The sequence below is a fragment of the Barbus barbus genome (assembly GCF_936440315.1).
Source record: "Barbus barbus genome assembly, chromosome: 27".
NCBI lineage: Eukaryota > Metazoa > Chordata > Actinopteri > Cypriniformes > Cyprinidae > Barbus > Barbus barbus.
The window spans coordinates 29,791,991-29,810,150 of NC_136755.1; the positions used below are offsets into that span (position 1 = coordinate 29,791,991).

General features: G+C 36.1%; 2 protein-coding genes across 3 annotated transcripts in view; one reads left to right on the plus strand and one right to left on the minus strand.

Moving 5' to 3' along the window:
- The window catches only part of LOC306847560 (tRNA-dihydrouridine(47) synthase [NAD(P)(+)]-like), a 356,345-nt gene that overhangs the window by 285,084 nt on the left and 53,101 nt on the right, over positions 1–18,160 (plus strand). The window lies entirely within an intron of this gene.
- Positions 1–18,160, minus strand: part of LOC306847556 (A-kinase anchor protein 9-like) — a 124,143-nt gene that overhangs the window by 74,128 nt on the left and 31,855 nt on the right. The window contains exons 6-13 of the mRNA XM_079381545.1: positions 17,944–18,099; positions 15,886–16,083; positions 11,924–14,434; positions 10,629–10,715; positions 7,987–8,119; positions 6,118–6,298; positions 3,797–3,851; positions 790–879 (exon numbers count right to left, since the gene is read on the minus strand). Of these exons, the coding sequence (XP_079237671.1) occupies positions 790–879; positions 3,797–3,851; positions 6,118–6,298; positions 7,987–8,119; positions 10,629–10,715; positions 11,924–14,434; positions 15,886–16,083; positions 17,944–18,099 (3,411 nt within the window). The remainder of the gene's footprint in view (positions 1–789; positions 880–3,796; positions 3,852–6,117; positions 6,299–7,986; positions 8,120–10,628; positions 10,716–11,923; positions 14,435–15,885; positions 16,084–17,943; positions 18,100–18,160) is intronic.

The window sequence follows — 18,160 nt, forward strand, 5'->3', positions numbered from 1 at the left end:
TCAGTAAATCATTAAATAGTTAATGTAAAGACTGATTTATGTGCAGTTTAATATTTGAATTAAAAAACAAATATTAAACATTTTGTGTGCAATTTGATACATACATACACATATACATATATATATATATATATATATATATATATATATATATATACCAGACATACTTCGTTTTTTTTTAAACTATAAACAAACAAACAAACAAACACATACATATATATATATATATATAAAACATTATTTTTGGTTTTAGTTTTTCGGCAACATGAAAATTCTAACTTTGGTTTTGGTAAAAAATATATTTCAGTGCATCACTACCCTAGAATAAGCTAAATTTCCAACAAACTTTCTCATAAAACTACCATAGAAACTACACACAGGTTTTTCTAAATTAAGGGAAAAAAAGCATGCAATATTTAAATAATGTTATTTACGATTTTGGTTTCAGTTTTCAGGTAAATATTATTTAAAAAATAAATTTCAGCGCATCATCAGCTGAGAATAACCAACAACATTCCTCATTAAACTATAGAAACTCCACTAAGGTTTTTTACTAAAATAAAAAAAACTAATATTTGAAAAACATTTTTGGTTATGGTTTTTGGGCTAAATGAAAACTTTTGTTTAAAATAATAATAATAATAATAATAATAATTAGAAATATAATTTCAGTGCATCATTAGCCGAGAATGTGCAAAATTCCCAACAGCATTCCTCATAAAACTATCATGCAAACCTCACACAGTAAACCAAACATGTAACATAGAGCCATGAGACAGTGTTAAGCACCTTGGCGATCTCCTCCTCCAGGCGTCTGAGATGAGGATCCTCCGGAAGAGACGAGTCTCTCAGTCTCTCCTCCTCATCCTCATCTTCATCCTGAGACAGAAACAGCAGCGAGATGAGCCGGAGACACAGAGGACAGAGAGGAGGAGGAGGAGGAGGAGTCGAGAGAGAGAGAGAGAGAGAGAGAGAGAGAGAGAGAGAGAGAGAGAGAGTGTGTGTGTGTGTGTGTGTGTGTGTGTGTGAAAGAGCTCTTTCTCGTGGACACACACACTCTCTGATCTCAGTGAGGCTGTAATCAGACCCTCGATTTCTCTCTGAATCTCGTTCCGTCGGTAAAATAAGATCCAGATTTTGTAACCTCTATTTAAATATATATTCAAACGTCCCTCTGTTTGTCTCCTTCATCGCTCTTTTCCATTCCCTCAATGCAGAATTGATGCTTTTATTTCTTCTCTTTCTATCTCTCTCTTTTTATCATTAAGTCTTTTCTCTTCGTTTCTTCTTTTATTTGTGTCTTAACTTAAACTGAAAGTAGTGCTGTCAAATAATTAATCGTGATTAATCGCATCCAAAATAAGTTTGTTTACATAATATATGTGTACTGTGCATATTTATTATGTATCAATAAAGACACACACATATAGCATATATGTTGAAAACATTTACATGTATTTGTGCATATATTTATATTCATATAAATTACATAATATATAAATATATTAATATATAAGTGTAACATTTTTCTTAAATATATAAATACATGTGTGTATTTATATATACACAATAAATATACACAGTACACACACACATATATTATGTATACAAAAACTTTTATTTTGGATGTGATTAATCACGATTAATCGTTTGACAGCACTAAAAGAAAGTAATATTTAATGTAAAAAATAGACTAAATAACCTACAGTAAACATTTATTTATTATATATAATATCTTATATATATATATATATATATATATTATAACAATGTTACTATATTATATAATATATAATACATAATGAATGAATGAACAAAACAAAAATACAATTTTAAATATATAATTAAATTTACTTTATATTAGATTTTAAAAGCCAATAATCATAAAATAATTTGCTTTTTAGAAAAAAATATTTTATAATTTACAGTGAAAACATGATACTGAATCAGATAATACTGTACATGTTACTTTACTGTAAAACTCTTTAAATTAGCTTTATATCCGAGTTTATATTAGAATTAACAATTCAATAATCAGTTTCACTATGAAATACTATGAAGCTTTTTAGAATTAGTAATATGTAAATTCATGTGTGTGTGTGTGTATAAAAATGTATATACACATTTAATTATGAAAATAAACATAATACTGCAGATGTACAGTATCTCACAGAAGTGAGTACACACCTCACATTTTTGTAAATATGTTATTATATCTTTTCATGTGACAACACTGAAGAAATGACACTTTGCTACAATGTAAAGTAGTGAGTGTACAGCTTGTGTAACAGTGTACATGTGCTGTCCCCTCAAAATAACTCAACACACAGCCATTAATGTCTAAACCACTGGCCACAAAAGTGAGTACACCCCTAAGTGAAAATGTCCAAATTGGGCCCAAAGTGTCAATATTTTGTGTGGCCACCATTATTTTCCAGCACTGCCTTAACTCTCTTGGGCATGGAGTTCACCAGAGCTTCACAGATTGCCACTGGAGTCCTCTTCCACTCCTCCATGATGACATCACGGAGCTGGTGGATGTTAGAGACCTTGCGCTCCTCCACCTTCTGTTTGAGGATGCCCCACAGATGCTCAATAGGGTTTAGGTCTGGAGACATGCTTGGCCAGTCCATCACCTTCACCCTCAGCTTCTTTAGCAAGGCAGTGGTCGTCTTGGAGGTGTGTTTGGGGTCGTTATCATGTTGGAAAACTGCCCTGCGGCCCAGTCTCTGCTTCAGTATGTCACAGTACATGTTGGCATTCATGGTTCCCTCAATGAACTATAGCTCCCCAGCGCCGGCAGCACTCATGCAGCCCCAGACCATGACACTCCCACCACCATTCTTGACTGTAGGCAAGACACACTTGTCTTTGTACTCCTCACCTGGTTCCCGCCACACACGCTTGACCCCATCTGAACCAAATAAGTTTTATCTTGGTCTCATCAGACCACAGGACATGGTTCCAGTAATCCATGTCCTTAGTCTGCTTGTCTTCAGCAAACTGTTTGCGGGCTTTCTTGTGCATCATCTTTAGAAGAGGCTTCCTTCTGGGACGACAGCCATGCAGACCAATTTGATGCATTTTCACTTAGGGGTGTACTCACTTTTGTGGCCAGCAGTTTAGACATTAATGGCTGTGTGTTGAGTTATTTTGAGGGGACAGTAAATTTACACTGTTATACAAGCTGAACACTCACTACTTTACACTGTAGCAAAGTGACATTTCTTCAGTGTTGTTACATCAAAAGATATAATAACATATTTACAAAAGTATGAGGGGTGTACTCACTTCTGTGAGATAATGTAAGTCTACTGTAAAATACACTTTCACTATGAAAGCTAAAATATAAAAAATATATCATTAAAAATATATATTTAAATTTCATTGATATTAGATTTAACAAGATAATCCAAATTAAATTTAGAAGTAGAAATTATGCCTTTTAGAAGAAAAATATGAATTTATATAAATTATAAAAAAGTGTGTTATAATTCAATTAATTTGCTTTTCTAAAAAAGTATAACAAAAATCATTAAAACTGCAGTTCACATAAGCAGGGAAATTGATATTGTTCATTAATAAAACATTATTTTATTACTTTATTTGTAACATGTAAGAGCGAGTGAGTGTGTGAAAGAAGCACACAGAGATGGAGACGGTCACTCATGCGTGAGCAGGGTTTGTGTGTGAGATATGGGGCAGCACTCAGCCGCGGGCCGCTAAACACACAGCAGCGCTACGAAAGCACCAGAAAAATCACAAGATCTGAGAGAAACACTGAGGTGAGACTGACCTGAAGACGTTCACAGCGCTCGTCTCTCGTCAGCAGAGGACAGACGCTCGGCATGCTGGGAAAACAAACACATACAGAGTCAACGTCACGCGTCACCTCTGAGCTCATACACCACAACACTGCGCTTAGTGAACTAAAAATTTATTCAATTCATTAAATAAACAAAAAACTATTAAATAAAATTAAAATGAATATAATTTCAAAATAAAAAATAAAAGTATTAAATTATATTAAAAATATGATGTTAAATATTATATAGAATAATATATAAAAAATGTGAAAAAATAATAACAAATAATATACCAAACCAATAAGTAGTGATAAAAAATAAAAATAAAAAAAATAATATTTTGCATAAAGAAAGTGATTTCTGCACACATGATGAGAATTTGGGGGAGTGAAATTTTCAAATAATGCAACAAATCTTTTGAAGAACATTAGATCCCACATAGTTGCATTTTAGACATTTTTTTTTTAAGACATTTTTCAAAATATCTTCTTTTACGTTCCACTGAAGAAAGTCATACAGGTTTGAAACAACCTTAGGTTGAGTAAATGACTACAGAGTACTCATTTTTGGATGAACTAAACCTTTGATGATCCTAAAACAGGCTTCATTTTCTATAAGTATCACTTCTTATTTTGTGGAGGGATATAAAATAAAAACTACATATTCTCCACAGGTTTTGAGAGATTTGACACATTATTTATTGGATCTTAGATACTTACATTTACTCACTCAGATCAGTGTTTCTCAACCAGAAGACCTCAATGTGACTCCAAAGGATTGAAAATAAGACAAAACTAACTTTAAATGAGCTAAAACAGCGAAAACTGATATAAAAGATATATTTTTAATGCACCCCCTCAACAACTGATTTTGTCTTTGGATTCACATGGTCTTGGAAAACCAGGATATACAAGGAAGCCTCATTTAAAAATGTGATTATATTACGATTATAAAATATTATGGAAATTAATCAAATCTTTCAAACACAGACGTTCTGTATACTTTGCACGAATATATATTTTTCTAGTGATGCCAGCTCTAAAAAATATTTTAAAACATATTTATAATACTTTAAAAAGTGGAAACAGTAAAATGGTAAAAATTGAGAGTAAAACATTTTAGCGCAGTAAATCACAAACAACTGGAAGTGTCGTGTAAATTCATTGGTTAAAAAGAGCAAAAACCCTGAAAAATAAATACATGTTTAAATCCCTTTGAATATTGTCTTTGATAATGAGTCAAAAAGATTAAAGCACAACTTTCAAGAGAAAGCTAAAGAAGTACAGAAACTAAATGCAGACAAAACTGCAGAGAAGTAAAGAAAAAGAGATATTTTAGCATGAATACGCTGTGTTTGGTGAGATGTGATGAGTTCCATTAGGGGGCAGCACAGCTCCAGCCATTAGTCCTGATCACAGAAAATGCAGCTGGATTCTCTCATAGGAGCACTTTTATCTGAGATGTGTGAGAGTTTGACATCTCTGGGCTTTAAACGCATCTATCATTAATGAAGTGCTTCAGAAACACATGCATCGGCGCTCATGATTGTTTCACAGGCCGATGAGAAAAGCCTGATGTCTGTGAGACAAAGCTCTAGTGAGGTTTAATATTTAAAGAGAAGAGACCCTCTCTCATACACACTCTCTCTCTCACACACACACACACACACACACACACTTATTAGCAATTAAAGAAAAACACTTCAGCAAGACATGCTCAGCTCAAAGCGTCAGAATCATTTTTGATCCCAATTTTACTGGAAGTCCACTGTATGAAGAATTTTTTTGGTATAATGTGTCACGGTTTACTTTATTTTGCTCTCCTCACTTACAGAAATTAACTATAGTGTCCTGCACCCACTAGTAAAAAAATATCAAAAATTATATCTGGTGTCTGAATAATTTTTAGTTTAACTGTATTTGATCAAACATACTGTAAAAATAGTGAAATATTATTATGATGTAAAATAACTGTTTTCTATGTGAAAATGTGTTAAGCTGTAATTTATTTCTGTGATCAAAGCTGTATTTTCAGCATCATTACTCCAGGCTTCAGTGTCACATGATCTTCAGAAATCATTATAATATACTGATTTACTGATTATCATTTTGCAAAATATTTAACTGTTTTTACTGTATTTTTAATAAATAAATGTAGCCTAGGTGAGCAGAAGAGACTCAAAATCAATCAGAAAACATTAAAATTGTAATTATTCCAAATTTATGGCCAGTGGTGTAGCTGGCAGGGACACAAATGAATGAAGCAGAAGCACTGGTTTCTATGTGGTGTGATGTTAGATGTGATGTTAGACCTGAAGATCTCTCCGGCTCCTGTGAGCTCCTGGATTCTGCTCTGCAGCAGGAGGATCTCGGCTGTGAAGCGCTCCTGCGTCTCCTCCATCTGTTGCTGATAGTAGCTCTTCAGCCGCTCGATCTCCTGCCGCTGTCTCTCCTCCAGACGCTCCAAACACTCCTCAAACTCTGCCTTCAGCTCTGCAGGAACAGGAGAAACACGTCAGGAACACATCCTCTCACCGTTTACAGGCTTCACACTGCAGTAAAAGAGACTCTGGGATCGACATAAAACATCACAGACATCCCAACAGTAAAATGTGGCATTCTGTAGTTTTGTCTCATATTCATCTTGTAATCATATTTGTAAATGTCTTGACTCCACAGCCAACAGAGCAATTTTGTCTTTACTGTCCCAATACTTATGGAGGGCACTGTATATATTCTGCTATATGTGACCCTGGACCACAAAACCAGTCAGAAGGGTCGATTTTGTGAAATTGAGATTTATACATCATCTGAAAGCTGAATAAATAATCTTTCCATTGATGTATGGTTTGTTAGGATAGGACAATATTTGAAAATCTGGAATCTGAGGGAGCAAAAAAATCTAAATATTGAGAAAATCACCTTTAAAGTTGTTCAAATGAAGTTCACAGCAATGCATATTACTAATCAAAAATGAAGTTGATTATTTATGGTAGGAAATTTACAAAATATCTTCATGAAACATGATCTTTACTTAATATCCTAATGATTTATGGCCTAAAAGAAAAATTGATAATTTCTGTGCTCCAGGGTCACATATAATGAATCTGATTCACACGGATTAATTCATTTGATATTTTGATTTGAGACCATCCAGATCCAAATAAAGAGAGAAAACAGAGAAATTTATAATGATTTATATTAACAGGGTTTCCCAAAATAGGGTTTGTGAGCTGATAAAAAACTAATCATTAATTAACTTCTAAAAAATGTTTTATTAAAATAAATCATTAAAATCAAAACTCTTTAAAGCAATCGAGATCCAATTAAAAAGAGAAAACAGATAAAACAGATAAAAAGATCTATAACAGGATTTCACAAAAATGGGATTTGTGAGTTGATTTAAAAAAAAAATAAGTAAGAAGATATTCAATTAAAATAATTGTCTTTTAATTTGAGGAAATTGAGATCCAAATAAAAAGAGAAAATAATCAGACATTAGTTTTCATTTCTGAAGAATTTAATTCACTGGATTTACAACAAAAAATATGTTTACTATTAAATAAAGATACTATTACTTACTATTAAATCATACATTTTAAATAAAAACAGCCATCAAAATTAAAACACAAACAATAATAAAGTAAATTAGCACTCATTTCAGTATTTAATTCACTGGATTATCCAGATTTTTTTTAAATATTAAAGAAAAAAGAAAATGTATTGACATTTCGTTAAAAATAAATAAATATATATATATTAAAATTTCATTATGTAAAACAACCAAGTTACCCCAAAGTTGTTTAATAACTAATAATTAATTAAATCATAAAAATGTTCAATTAAAATAAATTATTTTAAATAAAAAACAATAATAATTAAAAAAACTTTCTTCTTTAGCTGCATGTAAAACAGCATCAGAGAACTGTGAACATGTGAATGTGTTGTTAAATTACTGAGCACGGTTTATTTTTAGTTTAGTTTAGTTTTAAACTTTTGGGAATTCAATCCAGTCATTTTGGGAACGCATTCAATTCTAACCATCACATGTGTTAGCAGTCATGACACTAATAATCTCTGGGTACAAGCACAGAGTAAGCGTCAGTTAGACGGAGTCTCTCTTTCATGCTGCTGGATCTCTTAATAATAGATCTGAGAGAGCGTTTGATGTGACTGCTGACCTGTGGGATGGCCGTTCTCTCTCCTCATCTCCTGCGTCTGCGCAGACAGACTCTCTCTGAGCAGCTCCAGCTGCGCGGCGTGGATCTGAGACAGACTAATGCGCTGAGCCTCCAGCTGCAGACGACACTCCTCCTGCAGACGCACACACACACACTCCTCTGGGTTTACAGGCTAAAACACATCACAGACAATCATCAAAAACAGGCTCCAAATCAATGCAAAATCATATCAAATCAAAGGTCAGTTACAAAATTAGCCCGTTATTTAAGGATAAAGGATCAGAGAGTTGGTGGAAAATGATCTGAAAAACAAGAAAATTGTCACGAAACTGCAAAGAACATGTATAGATTATATTGTATAAATAAATAAATACAATATTTTTAATAAAAGCAGCAAAGCCTGATTTTGGACCATTATGATTTGTTGTGGAGACATTATTTTTATGATAATTAAATATCCTCTTACTCTCATTACATTAATGTGAAACATAATTAGAATAGTAGAGCATGGTGCTAGCAACGCCAAGGTCATGGGTTCGATTCCCAGGGAAAGCAAGGGCTGATAAAATATAAAAACTGTAACTTGAATGCAATGTAAGTTGCTTTGGATAAACGCGTCTGCTAAATGCATAAATGTAAAAATCTAATAAAACTAAATATTTTATAAAAGCAACTAAGCCTGTTTTAGGACCATTAAGATTTGTTTCCATGAGATAGTTTTAAGGTTCATCCAAAAAAAATCAACTGGTATTTTTGCTTCCTGAAGAGTGAAAACACACTGTATGCTTTTAAAACGTTTATTTATTTAGTTTGATTGGCCTGAAATGTCAACTTCAGACTCAACCAATGGCGTGAGACTAGGGGCGGGACTCTCTGATAGACTGACCAATGACCAGACAGTAGGATCGTTTGGAAATAGTCAGTATTTCTGCAATTAGTATCTGTTTGGAGCCACTAAATATTAAACTAATGTTATTTAATTAAACTAAAACCATCAAAGTTCATTTAGTTAATTATAATAAAATGTATTTAGTTTATAATACCAATCTAAAACTATACAAATTTTAGTTATTTATACTAAAATGTATTTATTTAGTTTATTAAACTAAACCATATCATAACTTTATCATAACTAAACCATAAAAATGTACTTTTTAAAAAAAACGTATTTAATTTGCTTATTATACTAAACTAAAACCATAAAAAACGTTTATTATACTAATCTAAACTAACAAAAACTAATAATAATAATATAAATGCTTATTATACTAATCTAAAACAAAAAAAACTTTTGGACGTTACATTAAATAAATAACGTTACGTTAAGCAACAGAAATAAAATAAAATACAAAAACAAAGTTATTTTATTTCAGCTAGTTGCCAAGGCAACATTTTTCCTTTTTGTTTAGTTTAACTTAAACAACTGAAATAAATTAATAAAAAAAGTATATAAACATTAACAAAAAAAATATAAAATTGACAAAAAAAATAAACAGAACTAAAATGAAAACTGAAAATTAAAAAATTTAAACTAATTCAAAATATTAATAAAAACTATAACAGCATCTCGATACTAAAACAACACTGAGATTTCAGGCTGGAAGTCTTGTGAGTCTTTATCTGAAACAAACATCTAACAAAAGTGTTCATATGATGCCACACACACACACAGAGAGAGAGATAGATACACACACACACACACACAGAGAGAGAGATAGATACACACACACACACACACAGAGAGAGAGATAGATACACACACACACACACACACAGAGAGATACACACTCACACACACACACAGAGAGATACACACACACACACACACAGAGAGATACACACACACACACACACACACACACACACAGAGAGAGATACACACACACACACAGAGAGATACACACACACACACACAGAGAGATACACACACACACACACACACACACACACACACAGAGATACACACACACACACACACACAGAGAGAGATACACACACACACACACACAGAGAGATACACACACACACACAGAGAGATACACACACAGACACACACACAGACGCACACACACTTCAGCACATCATGAGACTGTGAGGCTCTTTTATATGAGACACAAAGAGCAGAGGGTCAAGCTCTGTCCTGATTGATGTGTTAACAGGCAGAAACCAAGCATTTTAATGACATCACAGGAGGATGGAGATCGAGCAGCAATTACAGAGAAAGATCTGCTGCGCAGGAGACACCACCAATAGTTTAAAAGCAGGTTTCTGATAAATGTCAGAGCTACACTAACACTAAAACGCAAATTCACCTAATCGCACTTAAAACTAGGGATGCATCGATCCGGTACTCAGGATCGGTATCGGCTCCGATACGGTCATCTTCTGCGGATCGGGTATCGGGCAGACGAGACCGATCCAAATCCGATATTGTGCGTATACTACTCTGTGTTATTGTTGAGCCCCACGAAAGGCACAAAAACATTATAAAGCACCATAAAGTTTTCATGCACTATATTTCAAGTGTTCTGAAGCTGTTCCATAGTTTAAAATATAGTAAATCCTACAACTGTTTTTTTTCCTCCTAAACTGCTGAGCTGCAGCTGTAAGCTGAAGATGAACAGCAAGAGTTTGATACTTACATGATCGGCGCCATGCATTTCCCGCGGCTGCATCATGAACGAGGCTCGGACCGCGTCTCCATCGGCCCGAGCGTCTCCCGTCTCCACCTGCGGATCACAAACACATACACAGAGCCATCAAACTCGCACTAAACCACACACACATTTACATATCAACAGCTATTCAGTGTTCAGGACCTTCACCTGCACTGAAGAACAGCCGAGGAAATTACGTCAATTCATAAAATCAGCCCATTTAATTGAGAATTAAAGATCAGAGAGACGGAGGAAAATTATCCAGTTACAATTAGTGTAAGAAAACTGTGACAAAACTGCAAAGAACATGTCTGGGTCATATATAAAAAAAAATATATAAATATATTTAAAAAAGTTTTCAATTAAAATATTTATATTTTATTTATACTTTTCACTATAAATAATATAGTTTTTTCTTCATAAATGTAACTCCGCCATTAAGATTTGTTGCCATGTGACATTATTTTCATCATAATTAAATTTCCATATCATCATTAAAAAAATAAATGAAATACTCTCTCTCTCTCATAACAGTAATGTGAAAATGATTGGATTAGAATTAGATTATCTACATTGTGAATTATTTCTACATCCTGGTAATATTTGTGCTTCCAATAAATTATTTTTTTTTAAACAGCATAATTTAATTACTGACTTGAATTTGTTTAAGAATAAAATTAAATAAAAAATTTAATTAAATAATCCAGGCTTACTATGATAATGATATTTAATGTGCTTAATTGTCATGAAAAATAATAATAAAAATAAATAATATAAAAATGCAAAAAACAAAAAATCATAATGGGCTTTAAATATGCTACAGAAATACACATGATTTTCCTCACACAAAAAAATCTTTTGATTTTGGGGTGAAATGTGACCCGTTTGCATGAGATTCACCCATAAATGGTGTGTAAATGATGGGCTTTTAAAGCCGTCTATATTCACAAATTTACCTTCAGAGCTGCTGAGATCAAAGAGTGTCACACAAACGGGAGAATAAAGCTCATCTGTCTCTCTCTCTCTCTTTTATACCACAATCTCTCTCGCCCCTCCATCACCCTGCACTCTGGCCGATTCGAAATCATCTCTCGTTGAAACACACATCAATTCCTCCTACAGTTTTCACCTGCAGTGCTGCACATCTGAGAAAGCTTTCAAAAGCATCTACATCGAATCGAGCACAGCTGCTGCATTTTGAACGCAGTGCAATGCAGATAAACGCAGATCAACTGTTGCATCACGAGAGTGGATGTAAAACAAACAGCGGCGGCTCTTACCTGCGGCGGGAGTCGGTCAGACGCTGATAGCTGCTCCTCGTGCGCTGCTGTGTGTGTGTGTGAAGTCCTCGCAGCCGTCCCTCTCTCCCTCCTCTCCTGCGCTGCTGTCGACGAGCGAAGCGCATCCAGTTCCTCCCGTGAAGACGAGATGTGTGCGTGATGCTTCACTACAGAGCACAGCCCACCAGCGACGCTGCGGTCAGACCCCAGCGCTTCATCTCTGCATCTCTTCAGCGTCTCCATCTCTGCTTCCATCAGCGAGAGTCGCTCTACCAAGCTCTTCTTCTCGTTATCAGCCGTCTTCAGTTTTTCCATCAGTTCTGTAGTGTCTTTTTCAATCGGTGTCTTCTTGAGCTCTTCTTCAAGTCGTTTCATGTCTGTTTCCATCATCAAGAGCTGCTCCGCCAATCTCTTCTTCTCGTTCTCAGCCGTCTCAAGCCTTTCCATTAGTTCTGTAGTGTCTTTTTCAATCGGTGTCTTCTTGAGCTCTTCAAGACGTTTTGTATCCATTTGCATCATCGAGAGCTGCTCCGCCAAGCTCTTCTTCTCGTTCTCAGCAGTCTTCAGTTTTTCCATCAGTTCTGTAGTGTCTTTTTCAATCGGTGTCTTCTTGAGCTCTTCCTCAAGTCGTTTCATGTCTGTTTCCATCATCAAGAGCTGCTCCGCCAAGCTCTTCTTCTCGTTCTCAGCCATTTCCAGTTTTTCCATCAGTTCTGTAGAGTCTTTTTCCATCACTGTCTTCTTGAGCTCCTCTTTGAGTTGTTTTGCGTCAGTTTCCATCAGCGAGAGCTGCTCTGCCAAGCTCTTCTTCTCATTCTCAGCCGTCTCCAGCTTCTGAATCATCTCAGAAGTGTCTTTTTCAATCAGCGTCTTCTTGAGCTCCTCTTCAAGACGTTTTACATCAACTTCCATCAGCGAGAGGCGCTCCGTCAAGCTCTTCTTCTCGTTCTCAGCCGTCTCCAGCTTCTCCATCAGCTCGGTGGTGTCTTTCATCATCGCCGTCTTCCCATCCACCTCCTCATGTCTCGTCTGAAGATCTCTGAGCTTCGTCTCGTACTCCATGGCTTCTCTAAGCAAGCGCTCCTCCAGCTGTAGCTTAGCGTTCACCAGGCACGTGTACTCGTCCTTCAGCTCCTGGTAATTCACCTCAAAGTTCTTCTCAGCGAATGAGAACGTGTTTCTCTGCTTTTCGATCTCATCCTGCAGGTCTTTCAGTCGCGCACACATTTGCTCGTTCTCGGAGGAAAGGCGGTTGATTTTCTGCAGCTCTTCAGTCGCGGTTGCATGCGACTGTTTTTCTTCGCTTTCCGCTCTCAAGCGCTCGACTTCTGCTTGCAGCTCCTTCAGTTGCGCAACCAGCTCTTCGCTCTCCATCGCCCGATTCAGATCGTTTTTCAACGCAATGATCTCCTCAAGCAGCGAGAGTCTCTCTGAAGCTAACGCCGCTCTCTCGCTCTCCACCGACCGCAGCTTATCCTCAAAATTGTCCAAAGCCTCGCGGTGCCTCACGCCCATCTCGTCGCGCAAGTTCTCCACGTTGAGCTGGCTTTCCCGCTGAAGGTCATCGCGAAGTCGGGAGAGCTCCTCCTCGTGGCTAAACAAGAGCTGCGTTCGCAGACGTTCCAGCTCCGACTCCTGCGATTCAGCCATGCGGTCCAGCACTGCGTTTTTTTCCCGCTCCAGCATCTCGAGTTTGATCTTATAGTTGGTGATTTCCGATTCATGCTTGGCTTCTAGTTCACCGTTGGCTTTGTGCGCTAAATCAAGCTGCGCCTGCAGGTCGCTAATAGCAAGTTGCATTTTCTCTGGGCTTTGCATTTCCGCTCTTTGTAGCTCTTTGCGCAAACGCTCCACCTCCTGCGCCAGACTGAGTTTTTCAGCGCTCGTCTGCGTTAGCTCCTGCTCCGCCTTTTCGCGCAACACTTGCGTCTCCTGCAGCTTCTGCTGGAGCTCGATGACCTTAACGTTTAGCACGTTAACGCCTCCGGTGCTCTGGAACAGCTGAGCTTTAAACCTCTCCAGCTCTGACTGATGCTGCTGGACGATCTTCTCTGTTTCCGAGCCGTGTTGCGCTCGGATTCGCTCCACCTCCGTCACGTGTTGTGTGCGAAGCTCCTGTTTCATCTGCGTGATCTGCTGACCATACATTTCATCCAGTTCGGCTCGCAGCTGCTCCATCCGTTGGCTCCAGTCGTCCTCGATTCTCCGGAGCGTGTTGCTCTCCGACTGGCCTCCTTGGTGGCAGCGCTGCTGGAGGTCCTCGACAGTTTTCATGAGCTGCAGGATTTCTCCGGATGACATGCGCTCTTTCTGTCTAGACGCGGAGAGCTCTTTTTCGCAGTTGTCTAGTTCTTGGGTTTTCGCAGAGAGATGTTTGTTGGCTTCCTCCACTTGTTGTTTGGAAGCCAGAAGCTGATCCTGAAGCGGTGTTATCAGACGCTGATGTTCGATATTCAGTAAGTCCTTTTCTCGTAAACTCTGAGTAAACGATTCTTCAGATTGTGTGCGGACCTGATGACAGAAAACAGCGAATTTTTAGTTTAAACAAGCTTTTTATTGCGGTCAAGCAAGTGCAATTTTTAATTGAATTAATTGCACAATGTGCTGACTAGGGCTGCAATGATAAATCGATTTGTGGGTCGATCTTCCGAATGCATCGCGATTCTCTCTGGAATCGATTCTGAACTTATGTTTTAACAGCAGATGGCGCTCTTCTCTAATTTTTAACCACACACTCAAAATCCTCAAGAAGGGCGCTGAAGAGAGCGCTTAAGAGTCATGTAATTTCACCTCGGCTCTTGCTTTTATGATGCGAGATTAATGTGTAAACAGCCCACGGTGAACACCCTTGTAATTCGCTTCAACCTTTTGGAATTTTATGAATGATTATTTAAGGTTCAAGTGTGTGTAAGGACTTGGAAATGAGCAGAGTACAGCTGTTTCTAAGGCATGCAGCGCCATCTGCTGTTCAAAACTAAGCTCAGAATCGACTCATTTCTCGATTCGCGATGCATCGATTTATTTTCCCAGCCCTAGTGCCGAGAAATCGAATTAATCGCAAATTAATTGCACATCAGTTTTGGCTGAGAAATCACCCCCAAAAGATCATTTAAAGTCATTATTATAAATATAAAATGATTTTTAAAATATGCAATGATAATCTCAATAAGAAACTAAAAGGGCCGGTAAGTGGCAGCGAGTCACTGTATTAATGAGTGAGTCATTGAATCATTCACTCAACTGATTCATTCAAACGGCTGATTCATTCATAAATGAATTAAGTGACTGTCTTTATGAATGAGTTACTGAATCATTGACTCACTCAATTCATTCACAAACATTAATTTAGTAACAATGCTTGGAGATACGCAACAGTTCTGCCGTGGCTTTGTTTGGAACTATTTTCGTTTGCGTAATTAAGCTAAAACAGATAATATTGTGTCTAAAATGTAACACAAAATTAACTTGTTTATTGAACCGTTGCATAAAATCAATATCACATTTGCATTCCTGTAGATATTTGGGAAAAACAGCACTCTTGTTTGTGTAATACTGCTAGACTACGATATAAATATAAGAGGGTAATTTTTTTTGTCCTTGTATCTTGAATTTTAGGGACATAACTGCATTCTAATGGGCTACATCATGCAGTCAGTCAATTAACTCATTAAATCGACAGCCCTAATTTGATTCCTCAGATAATAAGCAATGGAGGAAAAATAACAACCACAGAATCTGTAATTATTCAGCAATTAATCAGTTCACTTAAAGATGTCTGTTTGGTTGTTTTAATGAGGACTCGGAGTGCGTAAACATGCCTTTGCATTAGACATCAACTTGAACAATACTATTTTTTTGGCTTTGATTTGAACAAAGCTTATGACGCTGGACGGCATGACTGAAAACAGCTGCCTAGGGCTGATGGCCATTGAGTGGGCTGACTTGTTTTATAGTGAACTCACTCTCTCGGCTTCACTCAGACTCTCCTGAAGCTGCGCGATCAATAGAAGCTGCTCCTGCGTCTTCTCCTGGTGACCTCTGACCTGTGCGTCCCTCTCGTCCAGCTGTTGCTGGTACAGCGTGAGCTGCTGACGGGCCTGGAGCAGATCTGTAGCGGTGGAGCTGATATTGGAGCTACGTAGTATCTCACCGGCCTGCAGCTGAGGGAAGATCCAGAGTATCAGGATATCAGAGAAATAAAACAACTTCAAAAAATTCCAAAACAGTGCAAGAGGTGAGAGAAATGTTGATTATTACGCCTATATATAAATACATATAAAAGCATCAGTCAAAAAGTTTTAGCTAGTTACTGCTTCACCCTGTATGTGGGTGGATGTATTTTATGCTAATCTATGCAGAATCCATAGGATCCATAATCCTTGACTTGCTCGAGGATTTAAAGCAGCAGACGACAAAACTGCAGAACATTAACAGTATGGATACTAATATAGTTAACATTATCTTTACGGTTATAGTAATTTTTACAGTTATTCTAGTTATCACTAGCACTATAGTATCATTATAGTTCGTTATACTTATCCTCGCTATAGTTATGGTTATCATTTTCGTTACAGTTATCACTATCGTATTCAGTATTTTTTATAGCTATCATTAGTGTTATAGTTATCATTATACTTATTTTACTTATCGTTATACTTGTCATCGCTATAGTTATCAGTAATTGCTATAGTTATCGCTATAGATATTATAGTTATTGCTATTTTTTAAAGTTACCGTAGTTATCATTATACTTATCATTAAAGATAAAAGTTAGCACTATACTTATCATTGCTACAGTTATTTTTATTAACATTATCGCTATTTTTATAGTTCTCATTATAGTTATAGCTATAGTTATCATTAATACTATAGTTATAATTATAGCTATCATTATACTTATCCCTATAGTTACAGATTTTGCTATATCACTATAATTATAATAATTATCGCTTTATTTTTTGCAATTTTTATAGTTATCATTAGTTAACTTTGTAGTTATCGTAATAGTTATCACTAGAGTAATTGATATAGTTATCATTAGAGGAATTGCTATAGTTATTGTTAGCACTATAGTTTTCATTATAGTAACGATTATACTTAAAATAAACGCTATAGTCATAGTTACCACTATTGCTTCCTCTATTTTTATAGTTATCATAAGTAAACATATTTTTCATTATAATTATCACTAGAGCAATCGCTATAGTTACTATTAGAGCAATCGCTATAGTTACTATTAGAGTAACCACTATAGTTATCGCTATAGTTACTATTAGAGTAACCGCTATAGTTATCGCTATAGTTACTATTAGAGTAACCGCTATAGTTATCGCTATAGTTACTATTAGAGTAACCACTATAGTTACTATTAGAGTAACCACTATAGTTATCGCTATAGTTACTATTAGAGTAACCGCTATAGTTATCGCTATAGTTACTATTAGAGTAACCGCTATAGTTATCGCTATAGTTACTATTAGAGTAACCGCTATAGTTATCGCTATAGTTACTATTAGAGTAACCACTATAGTTATCGCTATAGTTACTATTAGAGTAACCGCTATAGTTATCGCTATAGTTACTATTAGAGTAACCGCTATAGTTATCACTTTAGTTACTGTTAAAGTAATTGCTATAGTTATCACTATAGATATTACATTAATCGTTATAGTTATCAATAGTCATAATTACTGCTATATCGTTACCGCTATAGTTTTCGCTAAAGTATCATTAGTTATTACAGTCATCTTTAAAGTAATTGCTATATATATATATATATATATATATATATATATATATTACTATCATTATAGCTACTGCTATAGTGTTGTTAGCTTTCATTATTGCTATCAGGGTAATCACTATAGTTATCGTTATCATTATAGCTATCACTATAATTATCGTTATAGCAGCATTACAGTTATTGTTATAGCTGAAGATGTTTCCTGTTAATCAGACAGAAATGCTAACGATACGTAGCATGCTAACGAAATGCTAACGATACGTAGCAGGTCTAATACCTGTTGGAACTGGATCTGGAGTTTCTGGCTTTGCTCCGTCAGCTCCAGGAACTCCCTCATCACCTCTTCCTTCTCGGTTCGCGCCTGCTGCAGATTAGCGGTGAGCTGCGTGATGATTTCATCCCTCTGTTTCAGAGCTTCCTCAAAGTCCTGCAGCTGCGGACACAAAGCCACGCCACACATGTCTCAGTTACTGCTATTTCGCTCCGTTACGAAT